The sequence below is a fragment of the Gymnoscopelus microlampas genome, assembly GCF_963454915.1.
Source record: "Gymnoscopelus microlampas genome assembly, chromosome: 6".
NCBI classification, from domain to species: Eukaryota; Metazoa; Chordata; class Actinopteri; order Myctophiformes; family Myctophidae; genus Gymnoscopelus; species Gymnoscopelus microlampas.
Window position 1 is genome coordinate 24,713,443 of NC_139943.1, and position 14,046 is coordinate 24,727,488.

General features: G+C 41.7%; 1 protein-coding gene across 1 annotated transcript in view; it reads left to right on the plus strand.

The window, feature by feature from the left end:
* The window catches only part of LOC311047226 (polypeptide N-acetylgalactosaminyltransferase 18-like), a gene marked incomplete at its 3' end in the record, with an annotated part of 141,736 nt that overhangs the window by 108,912 nt on the left and 18,778 nt on the right, over positions 1-14,046 (plus strand). Inside the window, exon 9 of the mRNA XM_084059873.1 lies at positions 3,175-3,270. Within this exon, the coding sequence (XP_083915999.1) occupies positions 3,175-3,270 (96 nt within the window). The remainder of the gene's footprint in view (positions 1-3,174; positions 3,271-14,046) is intronic.

Here is a 14,046-nt window from a genome sequence, read left to right on the forward strand (position 1 = left end):
GCGGTGCGATCAGTGCATGGTGTTTATTCACTCATCTCTGATTAACATGAAATGAAAGAAATTACAATGAAATTCTGCTCGTGTATGCAGTGTAAATATTTGAAAGGATAGGAGTTATTTGTCTTTGCTGAGCAGTTTCATTCAGACAAAATTAGACTTTAAAATTAGTCTGATCTTTGCCTCATTTGCTTGTTTGATATTCTTGTATTAAAAGTGGAATACGATTAGAACATGAGGTTTTGCTGTAATTAAGTTGATTACAATTTTGATATAACCAGAGAGAAGAGCAGAAAGTAAGTGCAACAGACATAGATGGGTGTGATATACTGAAGTGAGGAGTGACATGATTTGGTCAAAACCCACCCTGTCCTAACCCTGCTGAAAATGCATCTATATTGAGGTTGAATGTCCTCCCCACCCCACCCCGGGAATAGAATGTAGCAATTCTAACAGTTCCAAAAACTAGGCTATACCTTGAAGACATTTTTTTTAAAGAAACGTTTGCCCTTCAACAAACAGACAAAACTGTTGGAAAGTTTTCAGCATAGAGGAGGCAGTGGAGGGTTTCTAGGCCAGGAAAGGGGTACAAGTGTGTCAAGAGATTGGGATCCTAACCACTGGTTAAGACCCCAATCCGCCTTGGGGACTTTATTTTGCATGGAATCAGCAGAGATCCAGCTAATATGTTTTCATTTATTTTAATGTCAGTTGAATCACACTTAAGATGGTTACTACTAAATATTCATAGTGTCATCAAATTATGTAAGCATTTTACAAGACGCAAAAGGTGGATTTTCTTATGGAAACATTGACTTCCCATTTTACTACCAAATGTCAACAGTCTCAAATACAGTTCATTTTGAAACTGTGCTGATCTCCACAACAAAATTGTACTTGCTGACCGGTCATCCTCAGCATACCAAAGGTAACTAAACGCGTCGCAATTCTGGGAAATTGCAAAGTGTGCTTGCGCCGACGCCGGTCGCGGCCGCCGGGACTCGAGGAATACGCCTGGAGGAATACCGCCACGGGCCGTGTGACATGCCATTCGAATTCGGTTGCCGATCGGATCCCGCGTTCGTGACACCGTTTTGATTGACACCGTTTTGATTTGAAGAAATAGGCCCCTCCCACTAAAGAAACAGGCCCCTCCCACAAATGTAGCAGGCCAATGACATCGTCAGGTCACTCCTGAGATCACTTGCTTTTCTTTTTGAGAGGATTGATCCCCCCCAAAATTATGTTTTTTTTTTATGGATCAAAGAGGAAATGCTTTTGGGGATTTGTTGAGTGAACCACCCTTGACATGTGATTCAAATTTGGGATTGACCGGACGTTTCGTTCGTGATTTTTGACATTTTTTGTAAAACGGGCCCTCCCCCTAAATTTGGAAGCCAATTATGGACGAACGGTAAGGACTATCAATATGCCGTTGGAGATGTCTATTGCATGGGTCCAGAGATCATGTGTACCGATTTTTGTGAAATTTGGACAAAATATGTGGGAGGAGGAGCTAAAAGTGTGTTTTGAAGAAAATTCAAAATGGCGGAAAATCTATCCAGACGGAAATGGGTGTGGCCTATATGGGGAGTTGCGTCATGACCCAAGGAATCCAGGGGAAAATATTTGTTTATTCTACGACCTACGGTTCAAGAGTTATAGGCCAAAAGGTAAAGTGGGCTGTTATAGCGCCACCATGAGGCCGGCTGGTGTAATTATTTTTAAAATAATTTTGCAATAAACTATAAACCTCCCCTCCAAGTCTTGTAACTCTAGCCCTTACGGTTTCTGAGAAAAAAAATACTTGAATGGGAGTTTTTTCATTTTCCCATTAAAGTCGATGGGGACATTTAATGCACTAATAAATCAATATCAATTAAACTATGTAACCAATGTATTAGCAAAATGGATAGCCATCGATTCCCGGTGAGACCGGTCCTTTTGACATATACAGTAGCACGAAATTGGAAAAAATAAACTGTGGGAGGAGTAGCGCGACAAAATAAAGTTTATCTAGAATAATAAAGTCGGAAGAGTACTATAGTCTGGTTGCCCTATTCGGGCAACCACACTAATTACCACAATACAGGAGGAGTAAGTGCTGTTTGTGTCATTGTGACTCTGGTCTAGACTCCACCACTACACCACCTACAACACATTTTTTCCCTCTCTTTCATAGCCAACATTATTTCTATTCAAGCCAGCCATCCCTGCTCACACTTGACCTTCCCTTCAAACTCAACCTGTGACCAGACATTGATGGAAATGACTCTGCCTTGAGCTTGACAGATGCAAGACTCTTGTGTGCCTCAAGGTTCCCCAATGGGTGCCATTGTTAACTCTCTGTCACTATCCTTTGAATACGGAATACATTTTTAGTAAAGTATTTCTGTGGGTTAACATAAATTCTATAGTATAATAATGATAATAATTATTAATATTTCTATTATTATTTTATTTTATCAAATTTGTCACTATAGCTAAAAAAAGTTTTACTCCCTAAATTATGTATTCGGTATTGTTAACCTCATAAAAGACAGTTTAGAAGAATTATAGTATATGGAGCTCCATGTTTTAGCTGATGTATGACATACTGTAAGTAGCTTATAATTTTCAAGAGGATCACAACTGAAGCAAATAATACGTGCCAAAAACGACTAATGTTTTATTATTGTCAAATATTAGATTAGCAGTGCCATAGAAACTTAATGTAGCGATGATGGAGCAGGTTTATCCAGAGTGTTTGTCTGACTTCCTCCAGGCAAGCAGTAATTAGCCGTAAGTGGTTCCATTTGTCTCAGCTTTAGCCACACAACCATACTGTAGCTGTGCATTGTGGCACTCAGTCATAATGGACTAATTAACAATCTAATCAAAGGAATGTGGTGCGTGTGTGTGTGTGTGTGTGTGTGTGTGTGTGTGTGTGTGTGTGTGTGTGTGTGTGTGTGTGTGTGTGTGTGTGTGTGTGTGTGTGTGTGTGTGTGTGTGTGTGTGTGTGTGTGTGTGTGTGTGTGTGTGTGTGTGTGTGTGTGTGTGCGTGCGTGCGTGCTTGTGTGTTTGTGCCTTTGTGCAAATGCGCAGGTAATCTAAGATAATATTTCACCTCTTCTCCTATCACTCCTTTCTCTCTCTATCTATATATCTGTTCTCCCGGACCCTGACTCATTTCACCAGTTGAAAAATAGTCTAAAAGATGACCTATGCTTGGACCAGGGACCAGACAGTGACAACGTCCCCATCATGTACCTCTGTCATGGTATGACACCCCAGGTCAGTGTTCTCTGTTCTGTTCTGTTTCACTTTGGTGTTGTTTTTGTTTTTTTTGTGTTTAGTATTTCCTCATTATTGCTGTGTGCTGCTGAATGCACCCAGAGCAAACACTGTTCTACTTTCAACCCCATGTTGCTGAGCTGGTTCGGTTGAAGCCACACTCCCATGGCGAGTCGCTTTGAGAGGCGGGGGAACAAAATAAGTCATCAATCATTGATCGTGAGGAGTCTCTTTAAAAAGACTAAGATCCTTAGAGTCAGACCAATCGCATTATTTAAAATGAAGGAAAGGTATAGGGGATACACACATACAATATTGGAAGACATGGAAATATGACAGAGTAAAACCGAGTTCTTGTGAGATAATATCTTGACTCTGACCGTGACTCATCCGCCTAATCCCAGCTTTAAACTACTATCCACCAGAGCAGTTCATGAATCTGTTCCAACAGGTTTAGAGGGAATGCCACTTGGCCCTTCCTATCACACTGAACATAGTATTAGTTATTATATCTAGAAAGGATTCCACACTGTAAAATGAATGTTGTACCCTTATGGGTCCATTTTACACTCAAGAGTTAAAGGTGCTGAAATTACCATTTTTGGTAAACGTTTTTTAAATATATTTTCTAAAGGGTTAAAGCTGTATATTCTCATAATAATCATTGCTATAGAGAATTTGTTCAGTAACAGGGGAGCCTCATTTCTCCGCATTTTTTGTAAACAGAAAATACATTTTAAGCGAATCCATTTATCACCTTAAATGTTATATTGTTTGTTTGAATTCTGTTTGCTCATGTATTTGTTTCATCACTTCCAATTTCAGTTGTTTATCCTGTATCTTGTGTGAGTTCGCTCTCCTGATTGGATGAAATTGATATCCTGACCTGAAAATGTATTTGCTGGGATGGGGAGACAAACACTACTATAGCAATCATTACTATCGGAATATAGAGCTATTTAACACTTACTTAAATGTGTGTGTGTGTGTGTGTGTGTGTGTGTGTGTGTGTGTGTGTGTGTGTGTGTGTGTATGTGTATGTGTGTGTGTGTGTGTGTGTGTGTGTGTGTGTGTGTGTGTGTGTGTGTGTGTGTGTGTGTGTGTGTGTGTGTGTGTGTGTGTGTGCGCGCGCGCGCGCGTGCATTTAGTGGAGCCACTGAAACTTTTTGTATTCAACAAGGGACTATTACTGTGTATTTGCACTTTGTAATGTTCTGTAGCTCAGTGAATTAATAATTCATTTTTGACCGTCTACACTGCTTACTGCATATTCACACTGCCATAAAAATAGACATAGCACATAGAGGAAGACAAGACTACTAGACTAAATCCAAGCAAAGAGTTTTTTGATGCCTCACCTCTATTGTAAGTAAAGTTAATAGCTTTGGCCGTTGCCTTGCCATTCAAAACACCCAGCCAGTCTATTTGAGTCATACTCAATACAATATTGCTTCCAAAAATGGCTGCGTTAGCATTTGTCATTGCCTCCCCTGTCTTTTCCATTTCCATTTTTCTTTCCTGGAGATGGCATATTCAGCAGTCACTAATAAATAAATGGATTTGTAATCAACTTTTTTTTAATCTCCCACAGTTTTTATTCAGAAATGTTTTCCTAGAATCATTGAGGCCTCTTCCATTGTAAAGGAATGGGTTTCCCTGAGCGTGTCCTCACATAATCTTGTATGCTGTTGAGGGGCTTAATCCCGGGTGTATTGTGAACTGATTTCACTTATAATGGGATAACTTGAGAAACTATAGGTTATGAATGTAACCGCGGTTCTACGAATCACGAGTGAGACTCACTTGTGGGTAACAGTGCCCGCTGGCGCTTGTGAGATCATTTTTTCTAATTGGCTGGCATTGAGTCGCGTGGCCACGACACGATGATGTCACCTCCCCCCTCTTGTGTATGGGGTTTATTTGGATTGTTTATTTTGCCTGTTCCCTCTGCAACATACCTGGCTGCATCGGGTACATGCAGGGAACAACAGGGGCACAAACATTGTGAACATAAATTTGGCTGGCTCGTCTCCTCTTTGGCAGGCTGCAGGTGGACATGTCCTCTGCCTGGATTGCCAGAAAAACTCTTAATGAGCCCAAATGGAGAGTGGTGGAGGGGGACCAGGCACTCCCAACTCAGTCCCCAACTGCTGTGCTGGCCACTTCTTCCTCCGCTAGGTCCTTTTGGTGGCTGCAGTTGGGGCAGGGGCCGCTCCTCGGTTGGGGGAGGGGGAGGGAGTCTTCATTTTGGGCCTTGGGCCCTCCTGCGGTCCTCTGGCTGTCCCTGAAGCTGACGCTGCTGCAGCAGGTTGCTGTACTGGCCTCTTCGGAATCTCTATGACTGCAGTTAGTTATTGAAATGTTGACTTGATGATTGGTCACAACTGTCCGTGTTACAGTGCAAACAGTCTACCCTGTATTTACTACTGTACATGCTACAACGTTAAATGTTGAAATGAGGATTAGGAAAAACGGCTGTCATGTTTTTAATATTACACCAGGAGACAAACAATTATATTTTGTGCCATGGATAAGGGAGCTGTTTGGTTTAGAACTATGGTCAGAGCTCACCTGTCCAGCACTACTCAGCACCATGGATAGTTCACAGTTCATGTGGTTTAGAACCATGGACAGCGCTTGCCTGTCCAGCATTACTCAGCGCCATGGACAGCTTATAGTTCATGTGGTTTAGAACCATGGACAGAGCTCACCTGTCAAGCACTACTCAGCACCATGGATAGTTCTACTCTGCTCAAACCTACCGTGTGTGTGTGTGTGTGTGTGTGTGTGTGTGTGTGTGTGTGTGTGTGTGTGTGTGTGTGTGTGTGTGTGTGTGTGTGTGTGTGTGTGTGTGTGTGTGTGTGTGTGTGTGTGTGCGCACATTCGCACACACGAAATGTTGAACATGTTGCTGTTTCTGTAGCTCGCACATCTCCAAAATGTTAAATACATTATAGCTGAGTGTTTGAAAGTGATCCAATTTTAACAGCAGCTTGCATCCTTAATGTTGCATTTACTGCCACCTACTGGTCGTTAAGTGTACAGGTTTCATTGGTGCACGCATGCACAGTAGGGCCGTCCCCCACTGCGGCAAAATGTCTGTTTTAATAAAAAATGTAAACATAATTATGACAGTTTGGAGACAATTGCACTACTGGTGTGCTGTGAGTAGGCGAAGGACGCATTACGAATTATAAGTGTAAGATGGACCAGTTTCTATACTTCTGACAGGCGCCAGAGGGCACAGTTACCCGTACATGATTGATCTCACCTTGATGATGTAAAACTGTTTGCAAACTTTTTTCATGAGCTCCTATGTGACATACTGTAGCTTAGCAGTTAGTTACATAAGTAGCATGCAAAGCTACAGCTTTACAATTGAGACAACAATGCCTGCCCATTTGTTATCTGCAGTTATTTGCAGTTTCTATGAAGCTCATGAAAACAATTATAACACATGTATTAATCACCGTCACCACAAGAACATGAAAGAAATCATTTGCACCTAGGCTCACAGTGGCTGCTTTGGGCTTTGAGCTAGAAGAAAAACAAATAATACTCCATTGGGTCCAATTCGCTTAACACATTTTCTTTGACTTTGTGAACAATAAATCATATTTTTGTTGCCAACATGTTCCCTACAGAGGAACACAGAACACAGGTTATTAATCAAAATATGTGCAACATATTATTTATCTTTATTTTGAAATACACAGAGTGGAAGGCAAATGCTTAACGTCTGACGTGACACAGGTTTTGTAGATTATTTAAACTGGCTTGATAGAGCTCCTGCTGTGAGTGTTCATAGATGACACTTTACCGTAGTGGTAGGCTACTGCTCCATGCTCGATAGCTGTCATTATGCCAGTGCACACTTCACTGCTCTCTCTCTCTCTCTCTCTCTCTCTCTCTCTCTCTCTCTCTCTCTCTCTCTCTGTCTCTCACCCCCCCACACACACACACACACACACACACACACACACACACACACACACACACACACACACACACACAGCTGGCAGGCATACGCTGAAAGGAGATGTTTTCAACCCCTGATTATACAGTTGTAGCTCCTATTAAAATGTATTTGAATATGGCATGTCTGCCTCCATTTCTCTCTCATACACATTCATTGTTTCACGCTCTGCATCTTTGTACTTTGCCGATCGTCAGGACTCTAAACTCTGAATATATATTGTTGTGTTAATCTAACATTGAAACATAATTGAGGTCCGTGGCCTGTTATCAGTGTGCACAAAAGATCTGACACTGATCAGCATATGTAACGGGAAGGGACACTATAGCCAAACATCTTAAGTACTAGTCTAAAGGGGAATTACCCCTTTGGCGGGGTAAATATTAGGACTTTGGACTTCAGACAGAGGCTCTGAGCGACTCTGCTACATCTGCAGACAGACATACACATTCATAAAGTTTTAAATCCTCTCTCTCTCATAGAGTTATATGTAAACGAGAGTACGGACGACCCTACCCCCACCTATTCATTTCAATGAAGCTGCTCCCCCAGCACATAAAGCATGCGGAAGGACTCTCTGCTTTGATTGATTGATTGAATACTTTATTAGTCAGAAAGGTAAACAGCACGAGCTACAGTCAGACATTAAGGCTAAAAGGATAACACAAAAAATCCTGGGGACTTTTTTCCATTGTGGTCCTATGTATTCAATTCATCAAAATAACACAATAATACATGTCATCAATAAAACACTACAAAACACTATATGTACAAATGAGAAAAGGGATTGACACCTGAATTGACACCAGCATTGGTGTCAATAGAACAGGCACACTAGGGTTTCAGACCATAGAAGCATGCGCAGTAGCGTTTTAAATGCAATACCAGATTTGATCACCGGGACACGGCAGCTTCAATAATCCCTGCGGTCCTAGGGGCTTGCTCTCGATGGAGAGAGGTAATTGCAACTGTAGCACCCGTGATTCAAACCGGGCAAGAGGGACTCCCTGCTTGGCCTGGGGAGATATTGAGCTTATGAGCTTCAACCAGTACGCAGACCACCTCCAACCACTGCAGATGTGCTCGTTATACGTTCTGTGTTCTGCATTACAGATTTAACTGAGGATTAGTTGCGTGCTGTTGTCGTGCACCGAAAATAGTAGATCCACAAGCTCAAAAAGCGACGCAGCGTGACACGTTGTGAGCTTGTAGATCAGCTATATTTCGGTGCACAACATGATGCGCAACCAAGTACAACTCATGTGTGACATATAGTTCTTGCACTCATGGAGGTGCAGCTTCTCAAGATCCTTCCATTGTTCACATCAAAAGCTTTATCCTTCTTACAGTATTCTCTTCAGTGTAGTGTCTTCAATTAATGCTTCATTGCTCTCTGTTCTTTATTCCTTATTCATGGAAGGTCTTTTGTACCGTTGTTCCCTAGGCCTGTTATCCGTATCCTTTTATTGTGGTTCCGCCATCGCCTTAGATTAACTCTGAACACTCCTATTTTAATAGAATCATTCCACTGGGATGTAGACCTATGTATGTGCGACTGTACGTGTGAGCACACACACTCGCGCGCGCGCGTGTGTGTGTGTGTGTGTGTGTGTGTGTGTGTGTGTGTGTGTGAGTTTGTGCGTGCGTGCGTGTGCGTGAGAGAGAGAGAGAGAGTCCAGAGGGAGTGTGCATGGCTGTGAATACTTGATGAATTGTTGAATGTCGCCAATGCATAATGTACGTCAGTTTCCTTTTCAGTCACTTGTCTGAGACAAGGGAGGGATGCACAGGAAGGTGAGAGGGACAGAGAGGGAGAGAAAGAACTGACATGCCAAGAGAGAAGATGAGAGACAGAGCAAAGTGAGCAGCTCAGTGAAAGTGAGACTGCACACTGTTCTCTGTGTGGAATATTCCTTATGGACAAAATTGTACTCTTATGTACCTGTACACAGTAAAGAAACTTTGAATCTTTATATGGGTTCATTTTTACACTGCCAGAGTTAAATTGAGGATTTTGTGTGTGAGACAGAATGACATACAGACATACAGAGAGGCTCACAGTGGGTGGAATTTAAATAAATCTGCTCTGGAAAATGTGGGGACGTCTATGAATAAATCAGTAAGTAACCACTGTTTTGTGAGGTATGATGACCACACACTCATCATCTCAGTCTGACAATAAACTTATATTAATTAAATAAAAAAGATTAAGTGTGGCTGCTGATGCAGGGTGTGGTTCAAGGTTAACATCTGAGACATGAATAACAGCATTTGTTCAGACAACTCAATAAAGGTGAGAAGTGGCTCTTGGAATGTAGCCAGTAATAGAAACGTGATCTCTGTCTCGGTACCGGTTTAGGATCGCTCACAGAGGTTGGTTTGCAGCTAGATCAGTCTGAAAATTAGACCTTTTGTGGTTATTTGTTTATTTATTCATGCATGTGCAATACACCACATGCACACATACTGTACAAGCATGCATGTGCACAAACATACACACACACAATATACCTGATTTATACTTGGTTGCGTGCCGGTGTCGCACACTGAAAGTAGACGATTTACACGCTCACAGCGCATCGAGCTGTGACGCGTTGTGAGCTTGTAGATCGGCTATTTTAAGTATGCTACACCCATGCGCAACAAGGTATAACTCAGACTATACAATGGAGGCAAATTATGAGGATATTGAAGCTGCTTGAAGTCTTGGGTTGTGCACCAGGAATTGATGCGTGTGAAAAAGTAGAAGAAAAGATGTAGGCTTTGTAAATAGAAACCAAGTTGCAGAACAACATTAATCAAAGATTACATTTAGAAATGCAGCCTTGCCACAATTGGGAAAAAGAAAACACTTTTTTCCCCCCAACAATTACTTTTTTCACCTTTAAATGTACTTTAGAAGACATTGATTTATGATTTTGTGGAAGGATGCAGACTGTAAATGATTAATTCTAAAGTTATTTCACTAGGGTGTTGTTTTGATGCAAGGAAATCTCAGACCAATTACTGGACCTTTAAAAACTTTTGACAAATTGATCGCACTAGTGTGTGTGTGTGTGTGTGTGTGTGTGTGTGTGTGTGTGTGTGTGTGTGTGTGTGTGTGTGTGTGTGTGTGTGTGTGTGTGTGTGTGTGTGTGTGTGTGTGTGTGTGTGTGTGTGTGTGTGTGTGTGTGTGTGTGTGTGTGTTCGCACGCACGCGCGCGCATGAGAGAGAGAGAAGTTAAGAAACAAAATATAGCTGCAAGCAGCGATAATATGGGGCCAGGAGAGAGAAAGAGAAATGATAATTCCTTTAACAGGTCAGTTCATGAAAGTCCTTGCGGTCTTGTTTCCAATGAGGGCCTGTGAGCAATTAGGGGTTAAGAGTCATGGAAACGGAATAGATTGAGTCATGTTTTTTGCAATTCAACTTAAATGAGTCTGCATCAAGTGAGGCTTGAACCGGCAACCTTGCGATCGTGAGGCACTCTTACGTAGCTGCAACACTACCTATAGTGCTATAGCTTTGTCCAGGCTGATATTGTCTGTTGAGGATCACAAACTCTTGCCTTCTGTCATGACCCAAGCCCCTGTTTCACTAACACAAAGATCACTTGTTCACAAACCATTACCAATGAAGAAATTGTACATCTCCTCAGAACCAAAACTAGTGAAAGTAGCCGATCTACAAGCTCACAAACCATTAAAAGTTGTCAGATTGTACATCGGCTATTTTCACAATGAAGTATGTTATACATTGAAAAAACATACTCTCATTGCTATCTGAAAAGTTGTGAGATTGTAGATCAGCTATTTTCACAATGAAGTATGTAAAAAACACTCAATTAAGTATTTCATGTTATCTTTAACAATTGCAAATGTATTCATTGATAGTCATGTTGTGTGAAATGCAACTTAGATGAAGTCTGCACCAAGTGAGGCTTGAACCTGTGACCCTGAGGTTGTGAGACATACACTTAAGCGGGACGCTATTGGACCAACAGACAAACCTCTGAAAAAAGAGATCACACTGATCATACAGTTTCACGCAAATAGCTGAAAATCCTGGGTTTAAGTGTTTTTCAAACTGCTCAAGATTGCGGACAATCTAAGGGCGGTGCTTACTGGTCAACGTGATAGATGTGTTCCTCATTAGTCAAGGCACATGTGTAAGCAGGTCTAATGGCTGTCGGCCAAACGAGGCATGACTTTTGCCTGTTTAAAGTTTCAATTTTCAAAAAATTGCTATAGCGCCCCCGTTTGACCAATTGGAGTAAGATTGGTTTCAGTGATATTTGGAATGGCCCTTTACATTTCTGCAAAGTTTCAAAGAATGGTAAGTCTGCATGTATGTGTTAGGGGCAGATGAATAATTGTCATAAAACTGCAATATTCATTGGCTCATTAAAGCTTCATTTTTTCACTTATGGAAGATATTTTGCAAACGTTTTTTTGGTATAGGTCCAAAGTTCACGTGTAAAAAGTTTCGTGCAGATTACTCAAAAATCCCAGGAGGAGATAGGTTTTAACTGTTTTTCATATAATTCAAAATGGTGGGAGATCTAAAGGTCAGAGGTCAAAAGTCAGAGTGTGAAAGTTGTTCAGCATGAGGAGACGCATGTGTGCATCAAAGTTTCATGGCTGTAGGTGAAACAGGGCATGAGTTGTACCTGTTCAAAGTTGTCATTTTCAACTGAGTGCTATAGCGCCACCTTTTGACGAAAGATTGTGAGATTTATTTTTTTATCGTTTTTCATGACCATCTATCATATGGCCGAGTTTCATAAAAAGCGTATGCACGGTTCAGCCAGAACTGGCAAAAACGGCGGAAGAAGAAGAAGAAACGGAATAATGCCAATAACAATATGGGTCCATGCTGGAAGCCTGGCCCCATAATTATGAGACATTTAAAACCTTTAACCTAAGGCTAAATTGATCTTTGTGTGTGTGTGTGTGTGTGTGTGTGTGTGTGTGTGTGTGTGTGTGTGTGTGTGTGTGTGTGTGTGTGTGTGTGTGTGTGTGTGTGTGTGTGTGTATAAACACACAGGTGTTTGTCTGACATGTCTCTGTGAGTCTGTTCATCACTGTCATCAGACCTCATTTATTGAGGCTATTTTCCTACCAGCCTGGTCTTACCCTTAAAATAACCCGATGCGTCATCAGGGACAGAACACTGAATATAGAAGATCCTCCCTGGTTAATTTTCTGGGTCATTAAAAGGCATTTGTTGTAAAAAAAAAAAGGAAAAAAAGGAACTAACCATTTCATCACAGTATGCTTCTTCAAGTTGACTGCATCAGTAAGCTTATTAAAACTGTAATCTTACTGTGACCTCTGTGTGTGTGTGTGTGTGTGTGTGTGTGTGTGTGTGTGTGTGTGTGTGTGTGTGTGTGTGTGTGTGTGTGTGTGTGTGTGTGTGTGTGTGTGTGTGTGTGTGTGTGTGTGTGTGTGTGTGTGTGCGTGGGTGTGTAGCCTGGGGCACGTGCACAAGTTGGTTGTGAGGGGCCTTCAAATGGCCGGCCTCCAAAAGTACGGCTAAACAATTAGCAAGGTACTGCTCAATATCAGCTATTAAAGGAAGCTGCTCAGTTTGGAGGAGGCGTTGTTTCCTTTACCCATGATTGTTGTCCGCTGTGCTTGACAAGTATGCCAACATTATTGTATGTAACAATGTTCTGCCTTATATGCACTTTGCAACTGGCTGTTTTCCCATTATCTGACTGCACTGGCAGTGTTTATGTCCTTTGTACAAGGCATTCTTGTACTTCTGTTTATGTGGACATAAATACATATTGTGTTCACTAAACGTGCTTACAATCATATTTGATCCTGAAGTGCTCATGCGAGTCTTTCCACGAGCATCGTTCACGGTTTATTATTATTCTTGTTAGCTGAATTTCTCAGTGTTCACACAAATCTCATCCGTGACCTCCCCATTCACTGTACTGTACTGTACTGTACACGTAGCTCTAGGACATTGTGGACTTCTCAAAGTTGTATAAAATATTTAAAGGTAGTCTACGTTGTTGCTACCAATAAATGTGGCTTTCCCCACCAGCTAAGAGATATATGTACAGTATGTTCACATTCATTGCAGTGGGGGGAGAGTCAGCTGAAATGTCTGCCATTGGCTCACCAAAACAGCTTTTGAGCTGTTACTGATCAACTTGTTAAAGCTCAGAGAGAGGAGACAAAGTCTGGCTGATTTGTTGGTTAGGGTGAATAGCGGCATGTACCTTTACTGTCGACACTTGAGTACATTTAATATCACTTAATTATGTTTGATATTTAGATATTTCTATTACTACTATTTCTTTTTAATTTCAGGTTTTTCTTCCTCTTCTTCGATCCTTCCTCAACACTGAATCTTCCTCTCTCTCTACCTCTCCATTACACACACTCTCTCTCTCTCTATCTCTCTCTCTCTCTCTCTCTCTCTCTCTCTCTCTCTCTCTCTCTCTCTCTCTCTCTCTCTCTCGCTGTCCCTCTCGCTCTCTCTCCCTTTCTCTCTCTCCCACTTTCTGTGCTCCCTTGTATAAGCCTCTTCATTATGTGTGGGAACAAGTTTTTCTCTTCTGTTATTGCACCTGTTGTGTGTGTGTGTGTGTGTGTGTGTGTGTGTGTGTGTGTGTGTGTGTGTGTGTGTGTGTGTGTGTGTGTGTGTGTGTGTGTGTGTGTGTGGGTGTGGGGGGGGGGGGGGGGGGGGAGAACAGGTGCTTGAGAGAAAAACACCAGTGATTAGCCTGTCTTATGGGCTCCCTAGCTGTCAGTAATAAGCTTTGCCCAGAACCTCAGCTGGAGCCAATTCATTGTCATACTGA